This window comes from Schistocerca americana, chromosome 2 (genome assembly GCF_021461395.2).
Source record: "Schistocerca americana isolate TAMUIC-IGC-003095 chromosome 2, iqSchAmer2.1, whole genome shotgun sequence".
In the NCBI taxonomy this organism is placed as follows: Eukaryota; Metazoa; Arthropoda; class Insecta; order Orthoptera; family Acrididae; genus Schistocerca; species Schistocerca americana.
In genome coordinates, this window is record NC_060120.1 from 1,108,863,465 (window position 1) to 1,108,877,928 (window position 14,464).

General features: G+C 45.6%; 1 protein-coding gene across 1 annotated transcript in view; it reads right to left on the minus strand.

Moving 5' to 3' along the window:
• LOC124595302 (PDF receptor-like) overlaps positions 1 to 14,464 on the minus strand; it is a gene marked incomplete at its 3' end in the record, with an annotated part of 401,917 nt that overhangs the window by 23,095 nt on the left and 364,358 nt on the right. The window contains exon 12 of the mRNA XM_047133989.1: positions 2,735 to 2,918. Within this exon, the coding sequence (XP_046989945.1) occupies positions 2,735 to 2,918 (184 nt within the window). The remainder of the gene's footprint in view (positions 1 to 2,734; positions 2,919 to 14,464) is intronic.

A 14,464-nucleotide genomic window follows, 5' to 3' on the forward strand; every position in this document is an offset into this window, starting at 1 on the left:
AACTGAAGGCGATAGAGAGAGGCTTTAGCAGTGTACTTAGGAAGAAGGCCAAGGTAAACATGGGCCCCACACGAAGCCAAGGTAGTGAGGGGTTCAGACCCACCTGGAAAGTTGCCGGTAGCGCGAAGTTAAACTGCCGGAGCAAGTGCCGCAAGCGAGCTCCAGGAGGTAACAGAGATGAGGGACGCGCCCTACTGGCAATCAAAGGAGTTATCGAGGAGGGAGGCATAGGACGGCTGGCCACGCATGGAAGACAACCTGCTGAGGAGAAAGTCAAGGCTTTAGGACAACGGTAGTTCGGTAGCTTCTGCGTACAGACTCTCAACAGGGCTAGTGTAAAACGCGTCAGTGGCCAAACGGACGCCACGATGATGGATAGTATTGAGACAGCATAAGAGGGACGGACGGGCTGATGCATAAACAACGCTCCCATAGGCGAGTTTCGAAAGTACAAGGGACTAGTACAAACACTAATGCACTTTACCAACGATAATTAAAGATGTGGGCTTAAGAGGCAGCCTTAATTTCCTGAAACTGAAGGAGGTTCAGTCGGCCTGCATTATACACGGATGATTTTCCGGGTGCAACAGTTTTTCGTTCCGATCTGTCACAGACAAATCTCTAAACGTTAGTCATAATCGGAAAATTCTGAGAAAATAATGTTGAACAGCTTCAATACATTGGAAAATTGAAGTTACGAAGTTAGAGCATGGACTACCGGGTTTCTGAAGAGACGTACATGGTGTACCAAGACGTAACCATTGTCATTTTGGAGCATTAACAGTGGTATATGAAACTCTGTATGCCCATTCATCATGATTTCACCACATTCTCTCCAGACTAAAGTGCAAAGAGAATGATTCTGTACATTAAAGAAATAGTCATCGGTAAAGAACGCATGCATCAATTCATTCCTTCTCCAATCTCGATGTTACTGACAGTATATTAATCTGGCTCATCTCAGGACCACTGCTGTACATCTGCCGGAGAGTTTGATTGATCTGAGTCTCCAGGTCAACTGAAGCATGGGACACAACCCGTCGGCTTAGACCAATGACGTCATAGTTTGCTCATAAATATTAATGTAATTATTTTCGAGCCATAGATAATAAATCGGTTATCTTCAGTGGCGAGGAGTCATCAATGTAAATTTAAATAAATGAATGTGATGTGAGATGGGACTAGACATGTACGATTTTTGTCTCTTGTGTCAATTTAAATCACATGTTCATTCCATTTCATTCGGCACTTATTTTCATTCTTAGTAAGTCTGAGACAATTTGGGAGAAATGTTTTTCAATCTGGACAAGATTTACTTTTTGATTTTCCTTTGTAGATACGGATTTATCTGCTCCTATGAATATGGAGCAGTTGAAGCAGGGTTCATCAATTGCAGTACGGAGTACAAATTTTACAGTTGTCACTTTTTCTTCGCCTTCGCTAGCACTAGTTTTACTACGATATTTTTCAGTCGAAGTATGGGATACATGTATCAACTGAAGAGTGGAAAGAATAGGATACTAATTGCAGCGGACACGAAGAAGGCAACATCTGTAAAATTTCTGTCCCGTACTTCAGTTGACCTACATAGGTTAAATGAAGAATAGGATACTAGAGATAGCTAAGACGAAAAAGTCGACATAGCCTACGTTAAATTTGTGTCCCGTGCTGCAGTTAGCCTACGCATATCAGCTGAAGTTGGGGATACAACTCATATATTTCTACCTAGGTATTCCACACTAACGTTACTTCTGACTCTGTTTCTTCTTTCTTTTCTGCAGTAGCATCCCAACACCTTCAGCTGAGCTACATAGCTTAATTGAAGAATAGGATACTAGGATTCAAAGAGGCGATATACTTAACAGTATGTTCGAAATGTGAATGCACGTGATATACGTCTACGATGCGTTTTCTCTGTCAAGCATTCTTTTGTTTCTCCACATTCGTCTTTGCTGTTAAATCTGTGCAATACATCATCTGTGGCAACTGCTGACGTCTTTGGTCAAAGCCGACGGGGTTGTATCCCATTCTTCGGTAATCCCGACTCTCCGCTACACAGCAAGTCGAGAAACTGCAGGAAACGAGACTGCTGTAACTTCAGCACGCAATGATCCTGCCTGGCTGGGTATCATCCCACTCTTTAAGGTTAGGCGTCGATTCTGTTGTGGAGGGGTTACGCTTGGTCGACACTCAACTAGCTGTGACGGACTGCCAGGTGTCCTTTAAAGTTGTCGCTATTAAAAGCTGTTGATGCTGCAGTTTATGTAAACATTGATGGTATGTTCAGTTTATTGCCTTTGGTTACGTTGGAATTATGTACCTGTGCAAAGCCAGTCGATAACATTCCTATACTATGGGGAGCTGCCTAGCAGTACGACACTGCACTCCCATTGGGCTCGAGTGGGGCTCAATTATTTGTCTGGACTCCAAAATTTAGGCCTTACATCATTTTCCTAACTCAGGGAAAAACACAGGGATGGTTCCTTCGAAAGGGTGTACTGCTAATTTCCTTCCGCATCTATCCACAACAGGCATATGTTCCACCTCTCTGACATCATATTCACTCTTTCTTGCATTCTAATGCAGATAGCATGATTCCCACAATCCGTTTTTTAATTACAAGCATTTCACGTGTAAGCCTCTCAGAGGCCACAATCGTTACAGCTCGCTAAATGAATGTATGCAGCAAGGTAGTTATTTGGATAGCAAGCAGTTTGAGCGGCACAATACTTACCTCGCCGTTGAGGAAGCAGTAGAGGCAGGCTATGAAGAAGCCCTGGAAGGAGACGAGGAAATGCGTGGCGTAGGACCAGAGCGCGAACTCCCAGGCGGCCCTGTCCAGCGGGGCGTCCGCCATGTTGACCAGGTTGGTGATCCCCAGCAGCGGCAGCAGCACCACCGCCGCCCGCACCGCCTTCCTGGTGACAACAGTAGATAAAAGCTATAAAGGAGTCCTGGAAAGCGACGAGGAAATGCATTAAAACAGTGCGTGATCTCCTAGACAAACTTGGTCAAATGGACAGGTGATCGGGAATTGTAAGGTCTGATGGGATCTAACTGCTGAGGTCATTGTTCCATAATCTTATGCACTACTTAATCTAACTTAATCTAACTTACGCTAACGACAACACACACACCCATGCCCGAGGGAGGACTCGATCCTCCGGTGGGGGGAGCCGCCTGGACCGTGAAATGACGCCACAGACCGCGCGGCTACCCCGCGCAGTTAGTTAACTACAACATTAACGTCACACCACTGCCACTACAGTAATAACTATAGAGGAATACTACGAAAAAATCCTGGAAGGTGACGCGAGGAGGAGGAGGATATTGGTGTTAAACGTCCCGTCGACAACGAGGTCATTAGAAACGGAGCACAAGCTTGGATTAGGGAAGGATGGGAAAGGAAGGCGGCCGCGCCCTTTCAAAGGAACCATCCCGGCATTTGCCTGGAGTGATCTAGGGAAATCACGGAAAACCTAAATCAGGATGGCCGGGCACGGGATTCAATCGTCGTCCTCCCGAATGCGAGTCCAGTGTGCTAACCACTGCGCCACCTCGCTCGGTGGAAGGTGACGCGAAACTGCGTCGAACCTAAACATGAAGTGCCAAGCAGCTAAGTGCTGAAATGCTTCTGCCACGTTCACTATCCTCAGCGGCGACATCAGCACCACTGCCACTCCACCAGTTTCCTGGTGACAACAGCGGCCTGGAAGTCGTGGAGGGAGACCTGGAATGGCATCAAATCAAAGCACAAACTCCAAGTGGATCCTCTCCAGAACGGCATCCTCTGTGTTGAACAGGTTCGTTACCTCCAGCAGTGATACCATCGGAACTGCCACCATACCATTTTGCTGTTGGTATCAGTAAAAGAACGTTACAAAGAAATGCATGGCTTATGACTACAGTGCAATGTACCATGTGGACATTACCAGGTGGCAACCGCCATGTTCAACAGCCGGGCGATCCCCAGCAGCAGCAGAACCAGAAACGTGTGCACAGCTTTCCTGTCGACAGCAGTGTCGCAGGTGTGTACCCACCAGAAACTCAGTAACTAATCAGGGCTACTGTGCTCATTTGTGTACAATACTGCTATTGTGAAGAAGTATGTCTCAAATAAGTTTCAGAACTTTAATCATGCTGAGGAAAAATCTTTCACTTTAATAGGCCATCAAATTGTCCCTAAAACAACGTCAGAAAGTAAATCAAATCGACCGGTGTGGAATGTAAGGTGTTAAGTATTGCACACCGGTGGGACGTGGGCAATGAGATGCCAGATGAGACCTCCACATACACTAGAACACTGCTAGGCACTGCCTCTAGGTCTACATCCACACTGCAGCTCAGCGAGCTATCTTACGGTATGTTGCGTAGGTTACTTCATGTGTAATGGGCATTTCTCCTTTGCGTGCTCCTGTGATGACCAGCGCAAGAAGTGAGATCGAAAGCTGTTCTGTACGCCAATCAGGTCTTTTCGGGAAATACGTAGGATGAAACCAAGCCTCGCTGATAATATTACTTGTTGTTCCGGAATATTTTCTAAGTATTTTGGTACATGCGACCTATGTTCTCCGTTACCTCATTACACAATAATAATATAGATATGATTTATTTGGTTCGTTACCTCAAATAACTCTGTTTCTGTGAACATACTTTCAGAACAGTAAAGAAGCCTGTAATACACTACTATATAAGTAAAATTTTATCACAGTGTGTTCAGTCTCGACAGTCAGTGTAGAGTGCACTACGTAACAGTTCCATAGCTTAAAAATTAAGGTGAATGTAAACAGCGGCTTCAGTTATTGTGCTCACTTCTCAGTTTTGGTTACTGATGACTTAATTCCAGTGTCTATGAGTTTAATTTGTACACCATAGATATGTCCTTTCCAGCAGTTGGTTTATACTCAGGTGGATTTGTAGATTTTTGTATTTATTCACTGATCGCTACGTGAAACTTTTAACTTCCAGCACTGAAGATGATCACTATGTGATTGAAAATCGATTGTGCTATAAATAAACCATGAATATTACGGCCAGCGCTGACCTTCCTTTTAATTTAACATGGCTCTGAGCACTATGGGACTTAACATCTGTGGTCATCAGTCCCCTAGAACTGAGAACTACTTAAACCTAACTAACCTAAGGACATCACACACATCCATGCCCGAGGCAGGATTCGAACCTGCGACCGTAGCAGCCGCGCGGTTCCGGACTGCGCGCATAGAACCGCGAGACCACCGCGGCCGGCCATCATTTCTCAATCAATACTAACTGGTAATGTGCTCTCAGACTGACAGCTGATGCACAACTTCGGGTTGAGCGAAAAAGAAGAGAGAGAAATAAAGAGAGAAATGTTTCAGCGCTAAGGAATTATCTGAATGGGTCGGACATATACAGGGTGGTCCATTCATAGTGATCGGGTCAAAAATCTCTCACGATATAAGCATCAAACGAGAAAACTACAAAGAACGAAACTCGTCTAGCTTGTAGGGGGAAACCATATGGCGCTATGGTTGGCCCGCTAGATGGCGCTAACATAGATCAAAAATGGTTCAAATGGCTCTGAGCACTATGGGACTCAACTGCTGTGGTCATAAGTCCCCTAGAACTTAGAACTACTTGCACCTAACTAACCTAAGGGCATCACACACATCCATGCCCGAGGCAGGATTCGAACCTGCGAACGTAGCGGTCGTGCGGTTCCAGACTGTAGCGTCTTTAACCGCTCGGCCACTCCGGCCGGCTAACATAGATCAAACGGAAATCAACTGCGTTTTTTAAAAATAGGAACCCCCATTTTTATTACATATTGGTGTACTACGTAAAGAAATATGAATGTTCTGGTTGGACCACTTTTTTTGCTTTGTGATAGATGACGCTGTAATAGTCACAAACGTATAAGTACATGGTATCACGTAACATTCCGCCAGTGAGGACGGTATTTGCTTCTTGATACATCACCCGTTTTAAAATGGACCGTTTACCAATTGCGGAAAAGGTCGATATCGTCTTGATGTATGGCTATTGTGATCAAAATTCCCAACGGGCGTATGCTACATATGCTGCTCGGTGTCCTGGACATCATCCAAGTGTCCGGACCGTTAGTAGCATAGTGACGTTATTTAAGGGAACAGGAAGTGTTCAACTGCATGTGAAACATCAACCACGAGCTGTAACAAATGATGATGCCCAAGTAGGTGTTTTAGCTGCTGTTGCGGCTAATCCGCACATCAGTAGCAGATAAATTGCACGAGAATCGTGAATCTCAAAAACGTCAGTGTTGAGCACGCTACATCAACATCTATCGCACCCGTAACATAATTCTATGCCCCAGGAATTGCATGGCGACGACTTTGAACGTCGTGTACAGTTCTGCCACTGGGCACAAGAGAAATTACGGGACGATGACGTATTTTTTGCACCCGTTCTATTTAGCGACGAAGCGTCATTCAACAACAGCGGTAACGTTGTTGTTGTTGTGGTCTTCCGTCCTGAGACTGGTTTGATGCAACTCTCCATGCTACTCTATCCTGTGCAAGCTTCTTCATCTCCCAGTACCTACTGCAACCTACATCCTTCTGAATCTGCTTAGTGTATTCATCTCTTGGTCTCGCTCTACGATTTTTACCCTCCACGCTGCCCTTCAATACTAAATTGGTGATCTCTTGATGCCTCAGAACATGTCCTACCAACCGACCCCCTCTCCTAGTCAAGTTGTGCTACAAACTTCTCTTCTCCCCAATCCTATTCAATACCTCCTCATTAGTTCTATGTTCTACCCATCTAATCTTCAGCATTCTTCTGTAGCACCACATTTCGAAAGCTTCTATTCTCTTCTTGTCCAAACTATTTATCGTCCATGTTTCACTTCCATACCTGGCTACTCTCCATACGAATACTTTCAGAACTGACTTCCTGACACTTAAATCTATACTCGATATTAACAAATTTCTCTTCTTCTGAAACGCTTTCCTTGCCATTGCCAGTCTACATTTTATATCCTCTCTACTTCGATCATCATCAGTTATTTTGCTCCCCAAATAGCAAAACTCCTTTACTACTTTAAGTGTCTCATATCCTAATCTAATTCCCTCAGCATCACCCGACTTAATTCGACTACATTCCATCATCCTCGTTTTGCTTTTGTGGATGTTCATCTTGTATTTTCCTTTCAAGACACCATCCATTCCGTTCAACTGCTCTTCCAAGTCCTTTGCTGTCTCTGACAGAATAACAATGTCATCGGCAAACCTAAAAGTTTTTATTTCTTCTCCTTGGATTTTAATACCTACTCCGAATTTTTCTTTTGTTTCTTCCACTGCTAGCGGTAACGTAAACCGGCATAATATGCACTATTGGGCAACGGAAGATCCACGATGGCTTTGACAAGTGGAACATCAGGGACCTTGGCGGGCTTATGTATGGTACGGCATTATGGGAGGAAGGATAATTGGCCCCCATTTACCTGTTACCAACTGTTCGTTTAAAATTGTGATTCATATGTTTGTGACTATTACAGCACCATCTGTCACAAAGCGAAAAACGTGGTCCAACTAAAACATTCATATTTCTCTACGTACTACACGAATACGTATTAAAAAACGGGGGGTCCCACTTTTAAAAAACGCAGTTGATATCCGTTTGACCTATGGCAGCGCCGTCTGACAAGCCAACCATAGCGCCATCTGGTTTCCCCCTTCAAGCTAGACGAGTTTCGATCATTGTAGTTTTTTCGTATGATGCTTATTTCGTGAGAGATATTTGGCCTGGTCACGATCAATGGACTAACCTGTATATATCGGGTGATCAAAAAGTCAATATAAATTTGAAAACTTAATAAAACACGGAATGATGTAGACAGAGAGGTAAAAATTGACACACACATGTTTGGAATGACATGGGGTTTTATTAGAACAAAAAAAAAAGCAAAGTTCACAAAATGTCCGACAGATGGCGCTAGACATCAAAACGTCAGTGACTGCGCATGACAATCACGTATAAATGGAGCTGTAATGTGAGAGAGAATCAGATGCGCCAGCAGTCGCAACATGTTGACGTTACCTGAAAAGGAGCTTTCAGTGAAGCTGTGTTTTCAGTATGGGGAATGTGCTAGTTCAGCGTTATGATCCTATCGCCATCGGAAGGGGATTCGAAGCGGTAAAGGTCCGTTGACAAATTCAAATGTGGCGAGAATGATTTCGAAGTTCGAAACCACGGGTTGTTTCGACGATAGACCCCTTAGTAGCTGACCGAGCACAAGGCGTAATGCTGCTGAGATAGTTCAGGAAGAAATGGAGACCGTAGCGGGTTCGTCTATGCACGGGTTGGTTCAAATGGTTATGAGCACTATGGGACTTAATATCTGTGGTCATCAGTCCCCTAGAACTTAGAATTACTTAAACCTAACTAACCTCAGGACATCACACACAACCATACTCGAGGCAGGATTCGAACCGGCGACCGTAGCAGTCGCGCGGTTCCGGACTGTCTATGCACGGGGAAGCCAGCACTCGTGCAGTCGCACGACGCACCGGCATTCCATACACTACTGTTTGGTTAGCACTTAGGCGTACCCTCCGATGCTATCCGTACAAAATCCATCGGCATCATGAACTGTTACATGGCGATTTAGTGAAGCGGAGGGCATTTGCGGTGTGGGTGTTTCAGAAGATGGCGGAAGATGACGATTGGTTGAGTAACGTGTTGTGGACCGACGAAGCTCATTTCACGCTCAGAGGGTCTGTCAACTTCCACAGCTGCAGAATTTGGGCTACCGAAAATCCTAGAACTGTCGTGGAAACTCCATTGAACGACGAGAAAGTCACGGTATGGGTTGGATTTACCACATCTACCGTCATCGGCTCTTTTTTCTTCGAGGAAATGCGTGATTCTGGTTTTGTACTGCTACCGTGACGGGTGAGAGGTTCGCCGATAAGTTACAGAATCGCATCATCCCAAGCCTGACTGATAAACACCTGCTGGAACGTATGATGTTTATGCTGGATGGAGCTCCACCCTATATTTCTTGACGCGTGAAAGTTCTCTTGCGCGCGTCGCTTAATGATGATCGTGTGCTCAGCCGCCACTTTCGTCGTACTTAGCCTCCCAGGTATCAAGACCTCAGTCCATGCGATTATTGGCTTTGGGGTTACCTGAAGTCGCAAGTGTATCGACATCGACCGACATCTCTAGCGATGCTGAAAGACAACATCCGACGCCAAAGCCTCACCATAACTCCGGACATGCTTTACAGTGCTGTTCACAACATTATTCCCCGACTACAGCTATTGTTGAGGAATGAAGGTGGACATATTGAGCATTTCCTGTAAAGAACATCATATTTGCTTTATCTTACTTTGTTATGCTAATAATTGCTATTGTGATCAGATGAAGCGCCATCTGTCGGACAATTTTTGAACTTTTGTGTTTTTTAATTCTAATGAAACCCCATGTCATTCCGAGCATGTGTGGCAATTTGTACCTCTCTATCTACATTATTCCGTGATTTATTCAGTTTTCAAATTTATACTGACTTTTTGATCACTCGGTACACTACTGGCCATTAAAATTGCAACACCAAGAAGAAATGCAGATCATAAACGGGTATTCATTGTATAAATATACTATACTAGAACTGACATGTGATTGCATTTTCACGAAATTTTGGTGCATAGATCCAGAGAAATCAGAATACAGAACAACCACCTTTGGCCGTAATAACGGCCTCCGTACGCCTGGGCATGGAGTCAACAGAGCTTGGATGGCGTGTACAGGTACAGCTGCCCATGCAGCTTCAACACGTTACCACAGTTCATCAAGAGTAGTGACTGCCTTATTGTGAGGAGCCAGTTACTCGGCCACCATAGACCAGACGTTTTCAGTTGGTGACAGATCTCGAGAATGTGCTGTCCAGGGCAGTAGTCGAACATTTCTGTATCCAGAAAGGCCCGTACAGGACCTGCAACATGCGGTCGTGCAATATCCTGCTGAAATGTAGAGTTTCGCAGGGATCGCATGAAGGGCAGAGCCACGGGTCGTAACACATCTGAAACGTAAGATCCACTGTTCAAAGTGCCGTCAATGCGAACAAGAGGTGACCGAGACGTGTAACCAATGGCGTACCATCACGCTGCGTGGTAAGCCAGTATGGCGATGACGAATACACGCTTCCAATGTGCGTTCACCGCGATGTCGCCAAACACGGATGCGACCATCATGATGCTATACACAGAACCAGGATTCATCCGAAGAAATGATGTTTTGCCATTCGTGCACCCATGTTCGTCGTTGAGTACACCATCGCAGGCGCTCCTGTCTGTGATGCAGCGTCAAGGGTAACCGCAACCATGGTCTGCGAGCTGATAGTGCATGCTGCTGCAAACGTCGTCGAACTGTTCGAGCAGACGGTTGTTGTCTAGCAAACGTCCCCATCTGTTGACTCAGGGATCGAGACGTGGCTGCACGATCCGTAACAGCCATGCGGATAAGATGCCTGTCATCTCGACTGCTAGTGATACGAGGCCGTTGGGATCCAGCACGGCGCTCCGTATTACCCTCCTGAACCCACCATTCCATATTCTGCTAACAGTCCTTGGATCTCGACAAACGCCAGCAGCAATGTCGCGATACGATAAACGGCAATCGTGATAGGCTACAATCCGACCATTTATCAAAGTCGGAAACGTGATGGTACGCATTTATCCTCCTTACACGAGGCATCACAACAACGTTTCACCAGGCAACGCCTGTCAACTGCTGTTTGTGTATCAGAAATCGGTTGGAAACTTTCCTCATGGGAGCACGTTGTAAGTGTCTCCACCGGCGCCAACCTTGTGCGAATGCTCTGAAAAGCTAATCATTTGTATATCACAGCATCTTCTACCTGTAAGTTAAATTTCGCGTCTGTAGCACGTCATCTTCATGGTGTAGCAATGTTCATTCCCAAAAGTGTAAATGTGATGGACATACTCAAGGAAACATGTGAGTACAATTCCAGAAAAGTTGGATGACTTGTTCAATTGGAACAGCTTCGCAAATTGAGCTCGTCAATAGCGCGTTACTCCACTTCTGTTCCTTAGTTAGGCAACTATTTTGTTTGGCAATGATTGAGCTGCTGGATGTCCTCCTGAGGGAAATGCGTACCAAATTCTGTCGAACTGGCCCCTTCCATCGTCAAAGTTTCGAGATGTTTGGAGGAGCTTCCCCATAATGCCCTAAACATTGTCAGTGGGGTGGGGTGGGGGGGGGAGATGCGGCGAACTTGCTGGCCAACTTAGATTTTGGCAAGCACGAAGACAAGCAGTAGAGACTCTCGCCGCGTACAGGCGGGCATTGCCTTGTTGAAATGTAAGACGAGGATGCCTAGCAATGAAGGGCAACGAAACTGAGCGTAGAATATAGTCGGCCTACCGCCGCGCTATTGAGATGCCCCGGATGACACTCGAAGGAGCCCTGATATGAAATGAAGTGTCACCCCAGACCGTCACTCCTGATTGTCGGGCCGTATGGCGGGCGACAATCAGGTTGGTACCCCACCGCTGTCCCTGGTGGCACCAGAAACGTCCTCGCTGGTCTTCATGTTAGGACTGCAGGAGGACGCCGTAGCTTACCTTCAGTCACAAAGATTCCTCACAGTTATAAAAATATATTTAGCTAATATGACGAAATACTCAACTTATATGATGCTACTTCTTATGAAATGTCCAGCAGATTTAGACGTTTGTAATTATTAGTCCTATAAAGTCCTGTAAGTCCTATAAACTGTTAAAGTCCTGCCACTGTGATTCTGGGTGTTGCCTACGTAGAGTTCAGGGTTGGCCTACAATGCCTACGGAGCCTGAGTCTCGGCAGACGACGTAGGAACGCTGGAGCCTGTAGAGTCGGCGGTAACTGGAGAGTCTACATGACTCAGCGCCCCGAAGAGAACCGTCCGCCGTAGACCAGTGCTCCGATATGTAACGGGCGTTGACCAATCGCTATCCACAGACGTGATTCCCTTGGATAGGCAGCTGCGGTCCCTTGCGGAGCTCGATATACTTCGTATCGCCAAACCATAATGCTGATGCGCTACGAGTGTTTCGAGCGCGGGTTATCGATTGTGGCGCGGTACTCTCTGGAGTCGTGGTTACCGTCATAAACTTCGGGTCTCGGTGAGAAGCGGGACTCATCAATGAAGACAATTCTACTCCAGTCAATGAGACTTCAGGCCGAAGACGTGTCTGGAGACGTTCCAGACGGATACGAATCTGAGTGTCGACTGTCGCACGACCAGACAACTAGGTGTAATAGTCTGAAGTGGCATTTCCTTTCACAGCACAATCCGTTTGGTTGTCATCCTCCGTACCCTTATAGCGCAGCGGTAGGTAGACGATAATCTACGCTTCGTTTGGTTACCTTCATAGGAAGCCGTCGTGGGCTTACATTTCAGCACGATAATGCCCGCCCGCACACGGCGAGAGTTTCTACTGCTTCTGCTCGCCCATGCGGAAGCCTGACTTGGCCAGCAATGTTGCCGAATCTCTTCCCGATTGGGAAAGTTTGGAGCTTTACCGAGAATACCCTGCACCCAGCCCGGGGTTATGACGATCTAATGCGCCACTACTACAGAATTCGGCACGATATCTCTCAGGAGGTCATCCAACAAATCTGTCAATCACTGTCAAACGGTTATTTGGCTTGACATATCTGTCAATCACTGTCAAACGGTTATTTGGCTTGACATTGATTGATAGAGCTGCTAGATATCCTTCTGTGGGATAACGTGCCAAATTCTGTCCAGTTGGCACATTACACCGTCATAATCTCGGGCCGAATGACTGCTTGATACCGGATAGAGGTGGACCAACGCGTTAACGGTTTGCTCAATTTTTAATGCTCTTTCTTTGTACAAATTTATCTCAAACTGTCCGCTCCCGCTAGCTGAGTGGTCAGCGTGACATATTGTCAATCTTCAGGGCCCGGGTTCGATTCCGGGCTGGGTCGGAGATTTTCTCCGCTCAGGGGCTGGGTGTTCTGTTGTCCTAATCACCATCATTTCATCCCAATCGATGCGCAAGTCGCCGAAGTTGCGTCAAATCGAAAGACTTGCACCCGGCGAACGGTCTACCCGACGGGAGGCCCTAGTCACACGAAATTTCCATCTCAAACTGTAAGCATTCCTTATCTGTGTATGTAAATTATATCTTCCGAGTACTGTCGCATTCGGAGGATTCCTATGTAGTGTGTCTCTTTTTGCCTTAGGTTATATGTTTGTAGGTACATACAGTGGATACTTTAGTGATAGCAGTGAAGAAGGAATAAGTTAAGATGTCATAGTAGATGCTGAAATCGTATAGCCAAAATACAGTAAGCTGTAAACCACCTTCCTTTAATTATTTAGCAAGGGGAGAAAAATTACATGTAAAGTTTGTTGAAAGTCGCCAACTACTCCTATTCTGAAACAATGGATGAAACCAGTCTGGGTAATTTGAGCTCCGTGAGTTAACGTTTCCCCAACACATTTACAGTTTTGTACTTCAGTGTTCGGCTTCCTTGTTGAACTTGTAATGTAAGACTGTATTTCCTCACGAGAAGATTACGATAGCGTTTCAAATTTTTAAATCAGGTCAACAATTACATGAAGTACGGAAATCAATTTTTGTTGTCACAGGAAGCCGTTATACAGTCAACCTGCAACTGTGTTAGTGAAGTGCACACCGTGCATGGTGCTAGCTATTTACTGATACAGATAGTCTTGTGGAATGGGATTTATACTTTTTAAACAGCCTGTACTAGCAAGACATCTTAGTTTGACTGTTCCAAAAAAAAAAAAAAAAATAGTAATTTTTTTCGTCTTTTCTTCATAAAATGAATGCCCAGTAAAACAAATACGCCGCAGATACGCAATCTGATCAAAAGTATCCGGACACCTGGGTAAAAATGACTTACAAGTTCATAGCGCCCTCCATCGGTAATGCTGGAATTCAGTATGGTGTTAGCCCACCCTTAGCCTTGATGACAGTATCCACTTTAGCACGCATACGTGCAATCAGATGCTGGAAGGTTTCTTGGGGAATGGCAGCCCTTTCTTCACAGAGTGCTGCACTGAGTAGAGGTATCGATGACGGTCGGTGAGGCCTGGTACGGAATCGGCGTTCCCAAACATCCCAAAGGTGTTCTATAGAATTCACGTCAGGACTCTGTGCAGGCAAGTCCATTACAGGGATGTTATTGTCGTCTAACCATTCCGCCACAGGCGGCGCATTATTAACAGGTGCTCGATTGTGTTGAAAGATGCAATCGGCATCCCCGAATTGCTCATCAATAGTGAGAAGCAAGAAGGTGCTTAAAACACCAACGAAGGCCTTTGCTGTGATAGTGCCACAAAAACAAGAAGGGTTGCATGCCCCCTCCATGAAAAACACGACCACACCATAATACCACCGGCTCCGAATTTTACTGTTGGCACTACACGCGCTGGCAGATG